Source organism: Schistocerca cancellata, chromosome 4 (genome assembly GCF_023864275.1).
Source record: "Schistocerca cancellata isolate TAMUIC-IGC-003103 chromosome 4, iqSchCanc2.1, whole genome shotgun sequence".
NCBI classification, from domain to species: domain Eukaryota; kingdom Metazoa; phylum Arthropoda; class Insecta; order Orthoptera; family Acrididae; genus Schistocerca; species Schistocerca cancellata.
This window is the reverse complement of record NC_064629.1, coordinates 475,556,153-475,576,226: the sequence shown is the minus strand read 5'-3', so window position 1 is coordinate 475,576,226 and position 20,074 is coordinate 475,556,153. Positions and strand designations below refer to the sequence as shown.

At 38.0% G+C, this 20,074-nt stretch overlaps 1 protein-coding gene across 4 annotated transcripts in view; it reads right to left on the bottom strand.

Annotated features, from left to right (window-relative positions):
- The window catches only part of LOC126184721 (uncharacterized), a 140,625-nt gene that overhangs the window by 17,743 nt on the left and 102,808 nt on the right, over positions 1-20,074 (bottom strand). For all 4 annotated transcript variants that reach the window (XM_049927244.1, XM_049927246.1, XM_049927248.1 and 1 more), the window contains exons 5-7: positions 19,838-19,984; positions 19,492-19,744; positions 13,383-13,585 (exon numbers count right to left, since the gene is read on the bottom strand). In XM_049927244.1, the coding sequence (XP_049783201.1) occupies positions 13,383-13,585; positions 19,492-19,744; positions 19,838-19,984 (603 nt within the window). The remainder of the gene's footprint in view (positions 1-13,382; positions 13,586-19,491; positions 19,745-19,837; positions 19,985-20,074) is intronic.

Genomic DNA, 20,074 nt, shown 5'->3' with positions numbered 1-20,074 from the left:
GTAGAACACTTTTCCACAAAAGGCAAAGGTCCAGGTTCAAGTTCCAGTGCAGCACATTGTTTTAATCTACTAGGAAGTTTCAAATCACACACAGTCCACTGCAGAGTGAAAACTCATTGTGAAAAAAAAAAATAAATAAATAAATAAAATAAAAAAATAAAAAACAACCTCAGGCTGTGGCTTAGCCATATTCCCACAATATCCTTTCTTCCAATATATTTTCAGGAGGTGGTGACCCACAGCTCATAAGTAACGTATTCATTCATAGCTTTATCACCAATTGCTTATGTTACATAAAAGAGTGGACTGCCCTGCATAGTTTATATATACTTATGATGTAATTTATATTACAATGTGGGGACAGTGACTAATTTATGGTTTTATTATCAGACACCAATGATTTAAGAACCTGATGATGGTCTATAGACTGAAACTGGTTGTTAAATAAAGAATTTTAGCAGCAACTTAAGAGGGAAACTATGACATTTTTCAAACACTAACAAGGTATGGTGCACCACCTTCTGAAAATACACTGGAAGAAAGCATATTGTGGAGCCATGGATTACCTAAAGCCTTAGAGATATTTTCCAGACTGAATTTCCACTCTGCAGATGAGTGTGCATGATTGAAACTTATTGGTAGACTAAAACTATGTGCCAGACTGGGACATGCACCTGGACCTTTGGCTTTTGTAGGCAAGTGCTTTACTGACTGAGCTAACTTAGCATGACTCACAACCCTTTTTCACAGCTCTTCTTCCACCATACCTCATCTTCTACCTTATAAACTTCACGCTATGGCTAAGCCAAGTCTCTGTAGTATCCTTTCTTCCATGTGTCTGCAATATCCTTTCTTGTAGGAATGCTAGTTCTGCAAGGTATGCAGGACTTCTGTGAAGTTTGGAAATAAGGATAAGGTACTGAGATGGCAGGTCATGAGACATGCTTGGATTCTTCAGTTGATAGAGTACTTGGTTGTGAAAGGCAAAGGTCCCAGGTTTGAGTGCCAGTCTGTTAAACAGTTTTAATTTGCCAGGACATTTCCATTTTAAGATGCTTGTCCTATGCTCACTGCAGACAGAAAAAACTTTTGCTGCCTACCTCACTAGCAGTCTATATGGATAACTTGGCTACGTGAAGCGGGTGCAACCAGATTTTACGTCGGCATTCATGACTGTTGGCTTCTAACTAAGATAAATTGAGATCCATTAACTGTTTGGGGGAAAGTTGATTCAGTGTTGTACGAGGGTTGGAACTTAAATAGTGGCAACTATTTATTCGCAACCGATACAAAAGAGTTACATGTTCGCACCTGTTACTGTCCTTCAAAGTAGTCACCAGCATTGTGTAGAACCCATTGTGAGTGATGTGGAAGGCGTAGCATACCATTAGCAGAGCCTGTTCTGTTGATCATGCGAATGGAGTGCTCTACTGCCTGTCAAATCTCTGGAACAGTTCTGAAGCGAATGCCATGAAGTGGTTCCTTCATCTTCGGAATCAAATCAAAGTCACGACGACTTAAATCCAGGGAGTATGGTGGATGGTACAGTATTTCTGAGTCCCATCGACCAAACAGAGCAGCCACAGCTTGCGCTGTATGCACCCGTGCATTGTTGTGCAAACTGTTGGGGGGGGGGGGGGAGGGGGGGGTTGCGCAGAAAGTGTCGCCGCTTCTTTCGCAAAGCTGGTAGCAGGTGATGTTCCAAAAACGAACAGTAATACTGTGCACTGATGGTCTGCCATGGAAGAATGTAATGCATTAAGATTATACCATCACAGTTGTACATGAGAATCACCATAACTTTAGACCACTCCATTCACACTATCAACAGAACAGGCTCTGGTAATGGTATACTACGCCTTCCACATTGCTGGCAATGGGTTCTACACAATGCTGGTCACTACACTGAAGGATAGTAACAGGTGAAAATATGTACCTCTTTTGTATCAGTTGTGAATAAATAGTTGCCATTATTTAAGTTCCAACCCTCAAAACAGGCCTATTTTGTTCCATGTTGAATATTAGTTACTGGTAAATTAGATGTTTCCAATGAAGGAAATGGGCTTCTGTGACAGTTTACTTACATGGAGATGGGAAAAGGTAGTGTAGAAGAGTTCTGTAAATCTTACTGCAGCTTATTTGATTTACTAGGGTGGTTTGAAAAGTTTTCAGAATGAAATAGAAAAAGAGTACTTACATCACTGAAACTTTTTTTATTTTTCTATATAGTCTCCTTGTAGATTAATGCACTTGGTCCATCAAAGTTTCAGTGCCTTGATCCTATTTCAAAAATGAGTTTCCTCAGGACCTGCAAAATAGTTGTCAAATCCGGCTATCAATTCTTCATTTGAAGTGAATCTTCATCCACCAAGAAAAATTTTCAATTTTGGGAAGAGATCGAAGTGTGTCGGAGCCATATCAGGTGAATAAGGTGGGTATGGCAACAATTCATACCTTAGATCACGTAATTTTGCCTTAGCAATGGTACATGTGTGCGGAAGTGCATTGCCTTGATGGAAGATGACTTTCTTCCTTACTAAATCTGGCCTTTTTTCACATATCTTTTATTGCAATTTGTCCAAGATGTTAGCATAGTATTCTCCAGTAATTGTTTGCCCAGTGTGGAGATAATCTACAAACAGAATCCCCTTCCCATTCCAGAACACTGATGCCATGACCTTTCCCACCAAAGGAATTGTCTTTACTTTCTTTGGTGGTGGAGAATCAGCATGTTTACACTGCTTTGACTGTTGTTTTGTCTCTGGGTTATAGTAGTGCTCCAAAGTTTCATCTGTAGTCACAAACCAGTGCAAAAAATCTTGTTCGTTTCTCTCATGGGTTTTTGATCCAGCGTCATGAGCTGTGGCACCCATCTTGCAGATAATTTTTTCATTTCTAATTCTTCAGTTAAAATGTGATATACCCTTTTAGATGACATCTGGCAAGCATGAGTAATTACATGCGCTTTCAATCGGTGATCCTCTATGACCATTTTGTGCACTTTTGCAATGATTACTGGAGTAGTGAGACATCTTGGCTGACCCCTGTGCAGATCATCATCTAAGCTCTCCTGGCCAAATTTAAATACATTTGTCCACTTGGCAACAGTTGAATATGAAGGAGCAAAGTCCCCAGTGTGTTCTGGAAATTGGCATGAATGTCCTTTGTTTTCATACCTTTCTTTATGAAGTACTTAATCACTGGTCGAATCCTGACTTTTTCCATCTTTGCAAATCATTACGTGGGAACAATAACAGAGTCACATCACCACCACAGCTATCTTCCAAGAGCACTGACATGGCACGTGTTTACAGGCAACAGTCCAATGAATATCATGTGAACAACTCATTGCGCTAGTGCTGACCTCTCATGGTGATTTTGAGAATTTTTCAAACTACCCTTGTAACTGTCCTAAACAATACAATTTGTAGAGAAACACTACAGCTTCTGGCAGCAGCAGCATTATGTTTTAACTCCAAGATTAATAACAGTAAACTCCAGGTCTGTGGTTGTAAGAACATCACATCCTATGTCATAGGAAATCGGTGTTTGTATTTTGCAGTTACTATAAATTAGCTCTGTTTTTTAATAAGAAATTATATTCCAGAATGAGATTCTCACTCTGCAGTGGAGTGTGTGCTGATATGAAACTTCCTGGCAGATTAAAACTGTGTGCCCGACTGAGACTTGAACTTGAGTTCGAGTCTCGGTCGGGCACACAGTTTTAATCTGCCAGGAAGTTTCAAGAAATTATATTGTCTGCATTTATCATAAATTAATGCTACTGTCAAATTTTTTCAGTGACCTTAACCTTAAAAGAGTTTCAGAGAAACAGAAAACCCCTACAAAGTTTTCTGTTGTCATAACAGACATGTCATGTTTGGCTGTAGATCACTTTCTTTCCAATAGGCTACTGGTAATGCATGTACAATACCAGACTCAGATATTAAAAAGAGAGTCAGCAAGCTTAGTATACACTTATTTGTTTATTATTCTGTAAAATACTGCATCAGGCACAAGGTATTTGTTTATTGTTCTGTAAAATATTGCACCTGGCATAAAGCAGCCCCAATGTGCTTGCCGTTCTTCGAGAGGGATGAGTAGGTTACTACTCGCATGCAGCTGGAAATCATTTTGACTACTGTCAAGTGATTAAAGAGTGGCATGTCAATGGTTCAATGGTATGTTTAGATGTAGTGTATAGTGTAGACAGATTAGGAAGAACTCAGGATGTTCTAACCATCATTTAGGTGTACTGTATAGAGTTGACAGATCAGGGAGAACTCAAGATGTTGCAACCATCCAATCAACCAACAAGTTTGAGGTACTGTCTCCCACTGAAACCAAAACTGAACCAGTGAGACTCCCTTCACCTGGTGGGAAACCTGCTGTGTCCTGTGTCAACAGGCAGCAAAAGCAAATGGGTAGGGGTCTAGTAGTCAACAACTGCTCAAATGCATGGCAAATAATTGTACTACTTATGGAAATGGCACCAAAGGATGGGAAGGAACATCAGGTGCACATAGTGTGTATACCTGGAGGCCTCATTCAGCATGTTGAAGAGGCTATTCTGGGAGCCACTGAAAGAACAGTGTGCAATCAACTGCAGACTGTGTACACATTAGAACAAATGATACTTGTCATCTGGGCTCTGAGGTAATACTCGGATTATTCTGGTGACTAGCAAAGAAGGTTGAGAATACCAGCCTTGCTCACAGAGTTTTAACAAAGCTCATAATCTGTACCATTCTCCCCAGAAGAGACTTTTTTTTTCTTTTTTAGACAACTGTCCATCCAATCTAGATAATGACAGCTGTAGGAAGCCCAGAAGTATAAGCATAAGATCCAGAGAAATGCCATCACATAGGTGACAGTATTAAAATCCTAGTAGTTAACCACCAAAGCATTTGCAACAAAGTACCATAGTTTGAAGTACTCCTAGTAGCACTGAAGCTTACATAATATTAGACACAGAAGATTTTTAAAACTAGAAGTTGACAGCAGTGAGATCTTTGGAGAAAATTTAAGTATATATTGCAAGGATGGGGACATGGGAATTGGAAGTGGTATATTTGTCCCAGTGGGCATGAAATAAAAATCACTGAGACTAAAATTGAAGCTGCATGTGAGATTGTTTGGTCGAGGCTCAGTATCAAGGATGGGTATAATATTATAATGGGATCCTTCTATCGACCACTAGTCATCTCCTGATGTAACCAAAAACTTGCTTCCTTAATCATACAATAATCATTAGAGGAGACTTAAATCATCTAACTATCAGTTGGGATAATTATAATATTATTGTTAGTGGTGGGCATGAGAAAATATCCTGTAAAACATTACTAAATGGCTTCTCTGAAAACTACCTAGAACAGACAGTTTGCAAGCCCACTCATGGTAAAAATATACTACATCTAATGGGAACAGACAGACCTGACTTCTTTGAGGAAGTCCACATCAAAACTCGTATCAGTGATCATAATGTAATTATAGCAACAATGAATACCAAAGTACAATTGGCAACTAAAATAAGTAGACAAATTTACATGTTCAGTGAACTAGACAAGTGTCATATCTCAATGAAGAACCTGAAACTTTTAGCACCAAGTAGGTGCATGTGGAGGAGCTATGGCTCAAAGTTAAAAGAATGGTTCACTATGCATTGGATAGACATGTACCACTGAATGATTCATGACAGGAGACATCCTCTGTAGCATACAGTCACTGTAAAGAAACTTCTAAAGAAAGAGACTGCTGCGTAGTGGATATAAAACAAAGCAGAGGGCTATAGGCAGAGAGGTGTTGAATGAAACGCATTTGGCTCTCAAGAAAACAATGTGTGAAGCCTTCAGTGACTACCTTTTCAGAATATCGTCAAAAGATCTTTCACAAAACCCAGAGAAATTCTGGTTATATGTAAAGGCTGTTAGTAGCATCAAAGTTAGCGCCCAGTCACTCTTGGACAAGACAGGAACTGAAACTGAAAGTAGTCAAACGAAAGCAGAAATGCTGAACTCTGCTTTCAAATTTTCCTTTACCAACGAAAACAAAGGACTATTCCTTCAATTTAATCCTGTTACCACAGAAAAGAAGAGTGAAATAGATATTGTGTTGGTGACAGTGAGAAACAGATGACATTGTTAAAACTGCACAAAGCCCCAGGGCCAGATGGAATCCCCATCAAATTCTACACCCACTTTGCAGCTGAGTTAGCCCCTCTGTTAAGTACTCTCTACATGAGGGGTAGCAGAAGTGACCCACAAAACGAATGTCCACAATATCATTGTCATCCATTTGGTGTAGAATCTTAGAACATATTCCAAACTTAAACCTAATGAGGTGACTCGAACAGAACAACCTCTTCCATTCCAACCAGCATTATGAAAACATATATCAAGTGGAACAAAACTTGCACTTTTTTCACATAACATCCTCAAAACCAAGGCTCAAAGTAGTCAGGTAAATGCAGTATTTCTCAATATCTGAAAAGTATTTGACTCAGTACCACACCTATGCTTATCATCAAAAGTATCATTGTATGCGGTATCAGGCAAAATCTGTGAATGGATTGACAATTTTTGGTAGCGAGGAAGCAGCACTTTATCTTGGATGGAGAGTCATCGACAGATGTAAAAGTAACTTTGAGTGTTGTATATTAATTACCTTGCAGATAATATTAACAGTAACATCAGACTTTTTGGAGATGATGTTGTTATCTATCATGAACTGCAGTCTGAAGAAATATTCAGTCAGGCCTTAATAAGATATCTAGGTAATGCAAAGATTGGAAACTTGCTTTAAATGTTCAGAAATGTAAGATTATACACTTCACAAAATGAAGAAACATAGTATCCTATGAACACATCAGTGAGTCACAGCTGGAATCGGCAAATCTATAAAAACACCTGTGTGGAACACTTAGTAGGGATATGAAATGGAATGATCATATGGATTCAATCATGGGTAAAGCTGGTAGCAGACTTTGGTTTATGGTGGAACACTAGGGAAATTCAGTCAGTCTACAAAGATCACTTAAAAATCGCTCCTGTAAGCATCATAGTGTAGTGTATCCACCATATTTGGTCAAAAAGTATGCCAGAATGAAAGTGAGTTGCAACAGAGCCAGCTGCAGGCAGGCAAGAGTGTTATGTGTTGTGAAGCAAAACGCGGCTGACAGGCATTGTGAAGCAGAGCCAGCTGGGCCCGTTATAGCAACAGCCTACGCTGCAAGCCTTTCCTCACTTTCTACCACAGAAGCGTTTAGAGTATGTGCCTTAAGCCCTAAATAAACATCATAGTCTGGAGCATATAAGTGCTCAGCCATTTGTGTACTAAGATATTCTCATCTGAGTATCACAGCCTACACCATGAGCCTGTGACATCCACAGCAACATCCTGGAATGCAGTATGGGGTCCGCTGTACAATCAATGGTCACGGCACCCTACCTTGAGTCACGAGAGTGCTGCTGCCAGAGCAGAGAGCCTCCCATTTGCTGGAGGAAGGTAACAGCCTTCTCCACGGTATTGTCAGATGTGCTGCCATACTGTCATCACAGCTGCAGCCGGAGGCATCACTGACAGTGGCATTCCAGTGATGTCATGCTCACCCCACTTTTGCACTGTCACAAATGCCAGGCATCTATTGTTTTGCATGCTGCATCAGGTACAGAATCAGTTCCAGTAAAATGTTATACATGTAACTGTTAGGGGCAGACAGCTAGGCAATGCCTGGAGTTCAGATGGCTCAATATTAGATGTAAGAATTAAGTTAATGTATTTTGTTTTCTTGACTTTTGAGTGTTAGATCTCAAGTCTTCAACAGTACTAGAATCGCGATCATCACAATTGGGTGCAGCTTTGTCAGTTACAAGTTTAACTGCTCCTCTTTCTGGTAAGGCAACTGAGGATGTGAAGCCTTTGTGTGAGACCTTGGAAATCTACCAGAGATGGAAACCTGGTATGACAAGGAATTATTGAGTGTTGCAAAGTTGAGACTATTAGTGGAAGCTAAGACTTGTGCAGGGCATACAGAAGCTCTCATAGGAGTCACAACATTCGAAGAATTTACAGAAGGGTTAATTCAGAGATATATGAAATGAAATAGTGGCAGACACTATAAGGAATGCTTAGGGGTTATAACTAAGAGAAACTGTGGAACAATCTGCAGAAAGGATAAGAAAATTAATGGATGTGCCTACGAATTAGGACAAGATGCTGCAGTCAAAGAAATTATTTTGCAAGAAGCTGAGCAGAAGGTGCTTGATGCTGTTTCCAGAGAGTTGCACATGGACATGTCAAAATATGTACAGCCAGTGGGTCCAACAGATTTACACACAGGAGTGTGGTTAGCTATAGGGTGTGAGAAGATCAATTCGTTAACTGGAATGCAGAGTAAATAGTCTGAGTTTGTAATTAGTATAAAATGTTTTAGGTGTGAATGAACAGGGCATGTAAGGATGCAATGTCCCCAGCCTCAGGGTGATGTGAATAAAGTAAGAGGAAGTAATAGTTTTAGAAGTAGATGACAAGGGAAGAATAAGGTGTTAAATGCCATTGGGAACCCCAGGTCCACCTACGGCCATTCCCAGTAAGACTGGGTGCTACAAAATCGTATGCAGAGGTGGACTGTGCATCAAGAGGAATAGTAGGAAAAATGGTTGCAGGATATTACTGGCCACTGGGGTGCATGTGTCGGTCACCAGTAGTGATGTGATGAAATGTAAGCAATTGGACCCACCACAGTACATTTAGTGTGGGGTGGGGGATAAAGATGTCACACCATTAGAATCAGTGACCACAGACTTTTGCTGGGATATGGTTCAATTTAAACAATGTGTAGAGATTGCGCTACATGTGAGTGAGGGCTACAACATGATTTTAGGATTAGATTTATTATATCAGCATTGCACCATAATCAATCTTTGGCAACATAGGATGGAACTTGACAGAAAAATGTTTCAGTTAGGTGAAGCCACTGCCAGTGTAGTGATGCTGCGAGGGGAGTCTCTCCTGCAAAACAAACCGATCAGACTAAGACTTTATTCGCATGATTGTATACTTAAGGGTACTGGGAAATCACTTTGGGTCAGTGTTGAGTCTTGCTTACTGGTATGAATTTTGTGTGTGATGGAACCATTAGAAGAGAATGACATATAGATCAGGCGGGTCACTTAGTTAAAAGAGGTACTGTACACATACAAGATATAAAGGGTGAAAGGAAGGACAAAGAATTAACAGGTTGTTAATCAATATTATGGATATCCTGGAGGGAGAAGAATGGAACATGAGGGGTGTCAGCCACAGACAATTGCTGGATGCCATGCAAACAGCCTTATGAGGAAAAGAGAAGCACCTAGACAGAAGCAATAGGGAACAGTTGGAAAAAATACTTTTGGAATTTAAGGATTTATTTTCTTCGAAAGGTCTATTACCAGCCACGCATATTACACAGCACAGCACACCAATGGGAAATGAATCACCAGTCTATGGCAAACTGTACAGAATACTTAGGACTTGCAGCCAATTTTGGAGGAATTTATCAATCAACAGCAGAAAGATGGAATAATTGAAGAAAGTAATAGTGTATGGGGGGTAGGGATAGTCATTGTGCCAAAAAAATCAACAAATGGAACACAAAAATATAGGTTTTGTTGTGATTACAGACACCTAAATGCGAAAACCATAATAGATGCCTACCCTTTGCGAAACATCACAGAAACGTTGGATCATTTAGGGCAATGTAAATATTTTTCAACAATGGATTTGAGGAGTGGTTATCACCAGACAGAGGTTGCACTGCAAGATCAACACAAAACAGCATTTTGAGCAGCTTGGGGACACTACCAATTCAGAAGAATGCCAGTCGCATAAAAAAAGCTATTTCCTCTCAAAAGTAACCCAGATTAGACAAGTCTACAAAAAAGAATCCATGGATTACAGAAGAAGTAAAGGTATCTAGCAAGACACAAAGGAAACTGCACCTGTCAGACAGAAATTGCTCTGATGTTGATGCTACAGCTCACTGCAAGCGATACCTCAAAATATTGAAGATCCACACATCAAAGGAAATTCATTACGATAAAAAAAAAAAAAAAAATAGTCACATCAGGTAACAAAGTAGAGACAATGTGGAATACAGTGAAGAAGGAGTCTGGTAGAACCAGCGATGAACAGAAGTAGACTGCATTAAGAGTAAATGATATATTGATAACAGATATGTTCAGTGTTGTAAAATATTTTAACAAGCATTTCATTAATGTTACTGGAAGATGAGGTAGTCAGGTTCAATAGTTGCAGCCACAGAATACCTCCAACCAGCCCTTACAAATAACTTCATTAATATGAATATGACTCTTACAACATTAGTACAATTAATGACCACCATTACACCTTCAAAATCAAAAAATTCTGATGGTTACGATAAAATATCCACATTTATTGTGTTTCGTAAATAGAGCAGTAGTGCAACCTCCATCTGACCAGATGAGAGGAAACACCGCTGCCAACTAAAAACATGGAGAACCATCCAACTGATGATGCCTTAAAGTAAAAAAAGGTGAAACGCGTCTGGGAGAATAAAATATAGTGCATCAAGAGGAAGCGTTTTTTATTTACAAAACAAATATTCCCCGTCAAGATGCTCCAAAACATGACGACTATTTCCACCCTCTTTCCCGCCCAGAACGCCCCAAACCAAGTGACCTCCTCATCATAAATAAGTTGCAGATTTTTTTGTCTACTGTCCTCTGTTTATGAAGACCACCAATTTTAGTGCTTCAACCAATATTGTGTTACAAATTTTATTTGCCATAATTTTATAATGATTATCAATAATAAGTCTCACATTAGAACATGAATATCTTTTCAATGTGATTTCACAAAATAGTAGAGCTAACTCCTGTTAGAAAGAAACAAAAACAATTACTTATTTCACATTTTTAAAAACAGGAAAAATTTAATATGCTTTAACTTTAAATTCTGAACAATATTACGAGAATGTCAGTATGAGTAATTTATCCATTTTCACTTGTTGTGTTGCATACGCTTTCATGGATTTTACACTTTCCTGCATTTTCCACTTTCCTGCATTTTACACATTTTTGGGTCAGTCTGCTGAAAAGTTTAAAAAGGGGGTCTTACTGTAACTTAAAAACTGAAAACTAAAAAAATAAAAAAGTTTCTGCATGGGGCTTGACCCCATGACCCATTTCTGTTCTGTATCCTTTCTGCTGTGTCACCTCCTGCCTGGGAACCATGCCTGGCCCAGATGGAAAATGCTTTTTTTCTAAACACCTGGACATCTGGAGCTCCCATTTCCATTATTTTAATTTTTGGCCAAGGCCTGCATATACCAAAAGTTTGGACAAAACAAGTGATAACAGGTAGGTGCAGTCCCCTTGTCAGTAACATACATTTTCAATAACTTTCCACCAGGAACAAAAACTTCAGCTACTAATAAAGTTCAGTTTAAGAGAAGTCTAAGGGATTTATTGGCGGGCAGACATTCTCCTCCACTGAGAAATTTCTTAGCAGAACCAAATGACGTGTATATACAGTGTGTTTGGAAAGTCTCTGTGCACTGGACTATGGACAAACATTACATAGGAAGTTTGCAACAGTGTTGGCAGAAATGTGTTTGCTACTGTTGCTTAGCAATTAACTGATTGGTTCAGTTGATGAATGCTACCAAATGCATTGTGTAGTGTTTAAATGTTCAATTTGTTGTTAAATTATGGTGCTTTCAACTGAGGAACATATTTTTCTTGTTGAACACATTTTTCATCAAGATGATAAGTACATGGATTTAGTGCAGGAGGCATCTGCTGAAATATTTCCTGAAACAACTGTACCTCATAGTAATATGGTTCATCAATTTATTGAGAAATTTTGAGCGACACAGTCCATGTAAGATTCTGAATGAAATGGAAGATCATCTAAACTAAATGAACAGAAGTTGTTGGATATTTATGATTTCACACAGCACAGCCTAGCAAATCATTATGCAATCTGGCACAAGAAAAAGTTACTGAGCTTGCATCAGTGCTTAGGGAAACACTGAAATTTTTCTCATATAAAGCAACATCCGTAAAAGAACTGAAAGATACAGATAATGAAAAGTGAATCTATTAACGCAAATGGTTTATATCTTTTATTTGGAGGAATAACACTGATATTCTTGATGTCACCTCCCATACAGATGAGGCCTAGTCTACCTCTCTAATCATGTTAACACACAAAACACATGATTATGTTCAATGAAGAATCCTCATGTTATGCTTCAAATGCCATTGCGTGATTAGGAAATTGGAATGTGGGTAACAGTATCCAAATGGTGCATTATCAGACTTCTATATTTTGACGAAACGATAAAAAGTGATCACTGCTATTTAATGATCCATGACTTTACTGGCCAGCTAAAGGAACACCAGATCAACTACTCATGGTTTCAACGTGTTGGTGCTACTGTGCACATAGCTAACATCACTATGTGTATTCTGGAGGAATTTTTGGGGAACAGACCTTACACCACCACACTTTTTTCTTGTATAGCTGACTGTGGACATTATTTTCAATATATGTTGTAAATGCGCAGCAACTTTCCAAATACCCTGTATTATTAATAATACCAAATGTGAGTGTTATGTAAAATCTAACTTCTGCATGAATGTGGTAAATGTAAATAAGTGCAGTAAACTGACTTTCTCTTTGATGATGCACGTCATATTATTCCACATCTGTGAGGATAATTTTATTTGGGACCTGCAGAAAAGGCATTAGCATATTCCCTTTTTGTGGCTACAGATACATATTAGTTATTCTTGTTTTATGAATGTTCTACATCCTTGATAATCACCTAACTATGGGTCTATGGAAAAAAATTACATTTAAACTAATCTAGAGGAAAATGGCAACTACATTCCAACCCTTCTGTACTGATGCAACACTTTGCTTTGGTCTTAACATGCTTATGCTGCCTCCATTGGAGAAGATTCGAAACCAGCTCATTAAATGTCCCAATGGACCAGGTTACATAACAGTGTTAATAAAATTTTCTGCTAATTTGCTGCTCATATTTTATGTTTTCTTACAAAATTTATTATGAAAATAAAAATAAATTAATTAATTAATTTAAAAAATCTTCTGCAGGAGTAAATTTGCAAAAACAGAAGCTGCAGCTATCTTCTATATTTCGATACAACATAAATTATTTCACGTTTTGTGATGTGGAGCACCTGAGCCTGAATGCTAAAATTCATGCATAAATCCTAAAGGGGCATAAGAGTTTTACATAAATTGTGAATACAACAGATATTACAAAAACAGACAAAAATATACTTCTCAACCAAGAATGCCAATGAAGTATGGTACTTGAGGATCATTACCTGGCTTCTACTATCTGGATGAAATGAGCTAGCATCTGGTTCTGTATCACGAAATCGCTGACCTGCAAATGTATAAGGATAATTGTGGCTTCCAAGACCTCTGCTTCTACCATGCAGCCCATAACAGCAGAAAAAGATCACACTAATAATGATCATGACAGCTGTTGCATAGACAACCATTCCACGCAAGAATGGTTGTGATTCTGAAAATTAAATACTAGAATTACTATGTATCTTCTCAATTATCTTACAATAAGCTACTATGTTTCAACACCAAGAAAGAAAAAGATAGTAAAAATAACAAATAATCTTAGATAGTCAGTTAGGGAGCAGATTTCTGGACAGGCTGCAGCCTAGGGAATGTTGGATAACCATATACACTAGAACACACAAAGAAAGAATAAACACATCATACAGTTTTCAAGTTTCATATATCATTCTACAGCAACTGAAGATTTAAATGACTGACTGAAGTTGTTGTTTAAATGTTTTAAGAGGACTATTTCATTAAAGAAATTTCCTTTTAACTGTAATGAAACCCCACTCTTTCAGTCATTGTGGCTCATGTGCCAGACATGGAATAAGAAAAACTGACCAAACGATTTCACAAACTGACAGTAACTGTTCTGAATGTGGAAGGAGAACTGATTCTAGTTTGTTTCACTGATACCTTTTTTTCCTAACTGTTAATATTCTACAGTCCATTCCATGAAAATGAATTTCTGCATAGTAGAAAAAGCCTTAAGATTTAGATGACACCTGCAGAGAAATCTTTCAAAATATACAAAACATAAGAAATAATTCAATCTACTTGAAAGCATGTATAGCATGTAAATCTTTGATACTTGGTGAAGGACCTTGGCATGGACAGTGGTAGGACACTGGCAATTTTTTATTCACCTCAGGGGCTTTAGAAATGCAAAAACTAATCAGACTGATGTATGAACTCCACAGACTGACCCAGTCTGCTCTCTCACAGTGTTCTGTGTGCCATTGTGTTTGCTACTGGTCATCATGATTTCTCTCTGGCAACTTTTACAATATTCTTCTCAGGTTGTGTCAGGATACTTATGATCAAGCACTGTGTTTTCCTTTAATGTTGTGTAATTAACTGTGGCAACCTATAACTATTCTAAGTAATTTTTCATTGTTTATTTGAGTCTTGAATGATGAAAAAGAATCTGTATCAAATCTGACTGTCCTTCAGCTGTTTCATATCATAAACTGAGGAATCAAAACCTGCTTAATAGAGCACAAGTCCACCAATGGAAGACAACACAGCAGTGATCTGCGTAGCATGTATTCAACAAGTCCTTGACAGGTTTCTAGCAACACTTGGCACCAGATGTCTACCCATAGGCCACTTCACTTAAAATTATGGGCTGCTAATCTGTGGACACAAAACTGGAATCCAATAGCATCATGAATGCATCCCATTGGGTTTCAATCAGGCAAATGTGGTGATGATGACATCAGTGTGAGTTCACTGTCATACTCCTCAAACCACTGTAGCATGATTCTTGCCCTGTGACATGAACAGTTATCCAGAAGATGCCATCATGACAGGGCAAAACATCAGGCCTGAAGGGATGTGGTTGGTTTGCAGTAATGTTCACACTGTCCACAATTGTCATGGTGCCTTCGACTACTATTGCAGGTCCCATGGAAGTCCTTGTGAATGTCCCCCATACTTACTGCTCCCACCAGGCTGAGTCCATGGCATGGTGCATGTTTCAAACCTGGATAACAGTATATATGGACAGGACCAACCAGCTGGTGTAACAAGATAAATGATTCATCTGAGCATGCAATATGTTTCCATTTACTCACAGTCCAATCTCAATGATCTCATGCCCACTGAAATCAAAATTCACGATTCTGTTAGGTCAACATGTGAACATGTAGGGGTCATCTACGGGGGGGGGGGGGGGGCTCCATATTCAACAATGTGTACTGAACGACATGCTCCAAAACAACTGTGCCTGCATCAGCAATGTACTCTGTCATCATATCTGCCATAGATCACCAACTATCCTGATTTGCAGAGCAGGCAAGCCTCTGCCTCCACATTATGAGATACGGGATGGCTTTCGAACACCTTGTCACTTCACCGTCATATTAACCACTTTCCACAGATGTCCACGGCAGTACTATGAGAACAACTGATCAGATTCACCATTTACAAGATGCTCATACACAGATGCCAGGCCATAACAATTTGCTATTTGTCAAAGTCACTTATTTCAATGAACCTTCCCATTTTCAGCCTGCATTGTCAATAGAATATTTCCTTATTGATCACTGCTCCAATTTATACACTTTTCTTATCAGAACACATGCCTGCAATGGCACCAGGTAGCATTGAATATCACAATAAGATCGTTGTTCTCCGACAATGTTACACAATATTATATGTGCGCATTATGTCTGAGATTAGCATCTCTGATCATAGAATTAAAACAATTTGGAATACTGTTAAAAGGGGAACAGGGCAAGGCACAGGAAGACTGTATTTCTATTAGACCCAATGAAAAGATTGTTAACAAAAAGTCAGAGTACAAATATTTTTAGTAATCATTTTTAAGTGTTATAGAGAAAATAGGATCCAGATGTCCATTAGAAAATGCAAGGCTGTATATGGAACAGGCAATGCCTATGCAGTTTGATAAAATTCTAATTCAGCCAACCTCTCTTACTGAAATTATGAAAATAATAAATTCACTCAGAAGTAAAAGTGCACATGGAATTGATGGCATTTCCAACAGAGTACTATAAGCTTGTTCCCAATAGATAAGTAGGATTCTCAGCCACATATGTAACAGCTCACTGAAACAGGGCATTTTTCCAGATAGACTGAAATATGCTATTGTTAAATAATTGCATAAAAAGGGAGATATGTCTCATGCTAACAACTACAACCCAATCTCACTTCTGACAGCTTTCTACAAAATTATTTAAAAAGGGATTTATTCTAGAGTAGCTTCACATATTTGTAAAAATGAAGTACTAACAAAATGTCAATTTGGTTTTCAGAAAGGATTTTCAACAGAAAAAATTCTATACATGATTTCAATGATCAAATATTAAATGCCCTGAATAACGAAACATCACCCATTGGGATTTTTAGTGATCTCTCAAAGGCTTTTGACCGTATGAATCATGAAATTCTTCTAGATAAGCTTACGTATTGTGGTATGAGTGGGACAATGGGCAAATAGTTTAATTCATATTTAAGTGGAAGAATACAGAAGGTTGAAATTAACAGTACAGATAGTCTGCAAAAATTAACAGAGGAGTTAGGAGGTATAAAGAATGGTGCCCACAGGGTTCAGTCTTGGATTCCTTATTGTTCTTAATATATATCAATAACTTGCCACTCTATATTCATGAAGATGCAAAGCTAGTTCTTTTTGATGGTGGTACAAGTAGAGTAATGTCACACAGCAAACAAGAATTATGTGAGGAAATTATAAATAATGTCTTTCAAATAATTATTCAGTCCCTGCAAATGGATTCTCACTAAATTTTGAAAATATAGTATATACAGTTCTGTACAGCAAGTGGCATAACACCATTGTAAATATAAGTTTGAACAGATGTCTGCTGCTAAAGCAGAATATTCAAAATTTCTGGGTGTGTGCACTGATGAGAAATTGAACTGGAAAAACACACTGATGATCTGCTGAAACGTTTTGAGTTCAGCTGCTTATGCTATTAGGGTTACTGCAAATTTTTGTGACAAACATATCAGTAAATTACCCTACTATGCCTGTTTTCATTCACTGCTTTCATATGGCATCATATTTTGGGGTAATTCATCAGTAAGAGAAAAAGTATTCGTTGTTAGAAAAGCTGGAGCCCACACAAGATCACTTTCCAGACATTTATTTAAGGAACTAGGGATATTCACAGTACCTTCAAATACATATATTCACATATGAAATTTGCTGTTAATAAGCCATCCCAATTAAAAAATAATAGCAATGAGCATAGCTACAACACTAGAAGAGATGATGATCTTCACTACTCTGGGTTAAATCTTTCACACAGAAATGGATGAACTAAGCTGCTACAAAAGTCTTTGGTCATTTATCAAATAGTATTAAAAGTCTGGCAGATCACCAACCACCATTCAAAAACAAACTAAAAATAATTCTGAATGACAACTGCTTCTACTTAATACATGGATTTTTACATATTAAGTAGTAACTGAAAAGAGAAGAAGATTTAATTATAACATGTAAAGAAACCTTATGTTAAAACTGACACGTTCCACATCATTACAAAATGTTGTACTCATGATCTATGGAACAAGAATCAATGTAATGCAATGTAACCACACACTTATTTCCCAAGAAATAAGTGGGATTCTTAGCCACATGTGTAATAGCTCTCTGAAGCAGGGTATTTTCCCAGATAGACTGAAGTATGCCATTGTTAAACCACTGCATAAAAAAGGGGATACGTCTGATGTCAACAACTACCGCCCAATCGCTCTCTGAAGCAGGGTATTTTCCCAGATAGACTGAAGTGTGCCATTGTTAAACCACTGCATAAAAAAGGGGATACGTCTGATGTCAACAACTACTGCCCAATCTCTGTTCTGACTGCAGGGTCCTCTTGCCACAGCAGGAACCCCATTTTATTTGTGTGTACGCTATCTGTAGCGAAGTGAAATAGATTCATCTCATCTCAGTGGCTGAAAGGAAGTAGAGCACAGCCAAGTAGTTGATTTTACAAGCCACAGTTTATTGTCCATCACTTCCAGGCTCTATTCTTCACATCAAAACATGGCGCTGCAATTTAACATTATGGACGTAGCATGTCAAGAGGACAGCACACGGAACCCTGAAAGTTTGAGTACAAAGTGCCCGTCTGCTAATTCATTTTCCTGAATTACCATATTAGCTGGTACCCAATAGAATGACTGCTCCTTTTCCCATCATTGTAGGTGGGAAAGGTAGTCCTAGATGTTCTAGGGATGTCTGCCTGTTGGGGACATGCTCTGTATAAATTTATGAGCACTCAGGGAGTTATAGCAGATAAGGATTTGCCTAGAGCATGGACAAAGCACAGTGGCAATCTATGTGGAAATCTGCTCACATAGCAGCAACCAATGAGGGTGTTTTGTTGCCACGTCAGCAGAGACCAGTGTCAAGCACTGGCGGCAGCACAATCGAGAGCCTTGGACTGTATCCCTACGACATCGTCACCACACCACTGCACTAGGTCCGCACCTGGAGCTGGTTGGATAGATACTGGTGATGGTGTAGGGGATATAAAGGTGGGGCCCAGCAAAAGACAATCAGTTGTCAGGACTGCCTGAAAATGCCAAGAAATTGGCTTGCAAAATATCGTGCCTTCTGGACAATGCAGCACTGCTGAATACCCAAGAAATATTCAAAATCTTCCTATACCAAGAAAACGTAAAATCACACATTTTATATTCTTTATAAAAGGTGAAAATGTTATTCTGAAATAGTTCTCAGTATGCATGAGATCATAAATACGGAATTTATTCATGACCAAATGCTTTAGCACATACAAAAAAGGTTAATTCTTAGCCTGTTTCTTATTGTATACAATTTCTCAGTGTTCAGAATATAAATTGTGATGCTAGCTTCTCTTCTTTTTCTCCTGACATTGTGCAAAGTTTTGCTTCACTATTCAACACAGTCTGCAGTAGCATAGTGTTGTTTATTTGTCTTAAAATAAACATACTTATTATTGTGATCCACAGATTTAGTTTTGTGATTTATTCCAATCCTCAGTTCAATACAATTGTTTTACTTTTCTAAATGTTTGTAACTGTACGGATCAATGCATCATTGTTAAATAACTACGTTTCTGACATGTCACTTACAATTTTCTGTTCTGTATGTTTCTTTCCTCTTTGTTTCTAGCAGTGTAACTGTTACTGCACAACAAAATTACAGGATCACTTTTCTGAAACCCCATAATAGTCTCCCATTGTGACAGATAAGTTTGAAATTTGTATTTTTTTTAAGCTGTGGTTGCAGAAAGTACTGCCTTGCAATATGTTCTTTGTCTTTTGAAAATATGTAAATGATTTTCAGAGGAATGACATTAAAACATACAGTAAACTTACCAAATATTTGGGTTGAAAAACTTGAAAACATGATCCCAAACTGCTCCAATGGTTGGAATATGATAACTCCTATCATATGGGATATGACATTCACTGGTGTAACTTCATCAGAGGGGTCAATGTGCAAAGCATTCCATCTTTTCTGGCATTCACTATCACTGCTGGACCCAAATATACTGTGATACCAAGATCGTTCCTGTGGTGTACATGTTAATGTGTCTGATAATATTCTCTCGTTCTTTTCTCTTGCTTTCTGTGGCAAAAAAAGGGAAGTCACTCACAAAGTCATAATACTACACAACTACCAAAGATTTACCATTTCATTATTAATTTTGCATAAATTTACCATCCGAAGGAATCTATAAGTTCCATAGTAGCTCACAGAAAAAGTCATAAGTAATGTGATACAAATAATTCTTGTTATTCTTCCACCCAGTATGAACAAAAATGATGGTAAGATGGCAAAACTGATTACACCAATTTCCATCCAGACCTGAAAATTCATTTACAAATTTATTTCATAGATTGTATTCTTACAACAGCATTGTAATCTTAAAATTATTATATTAATGTTTTACAGTCT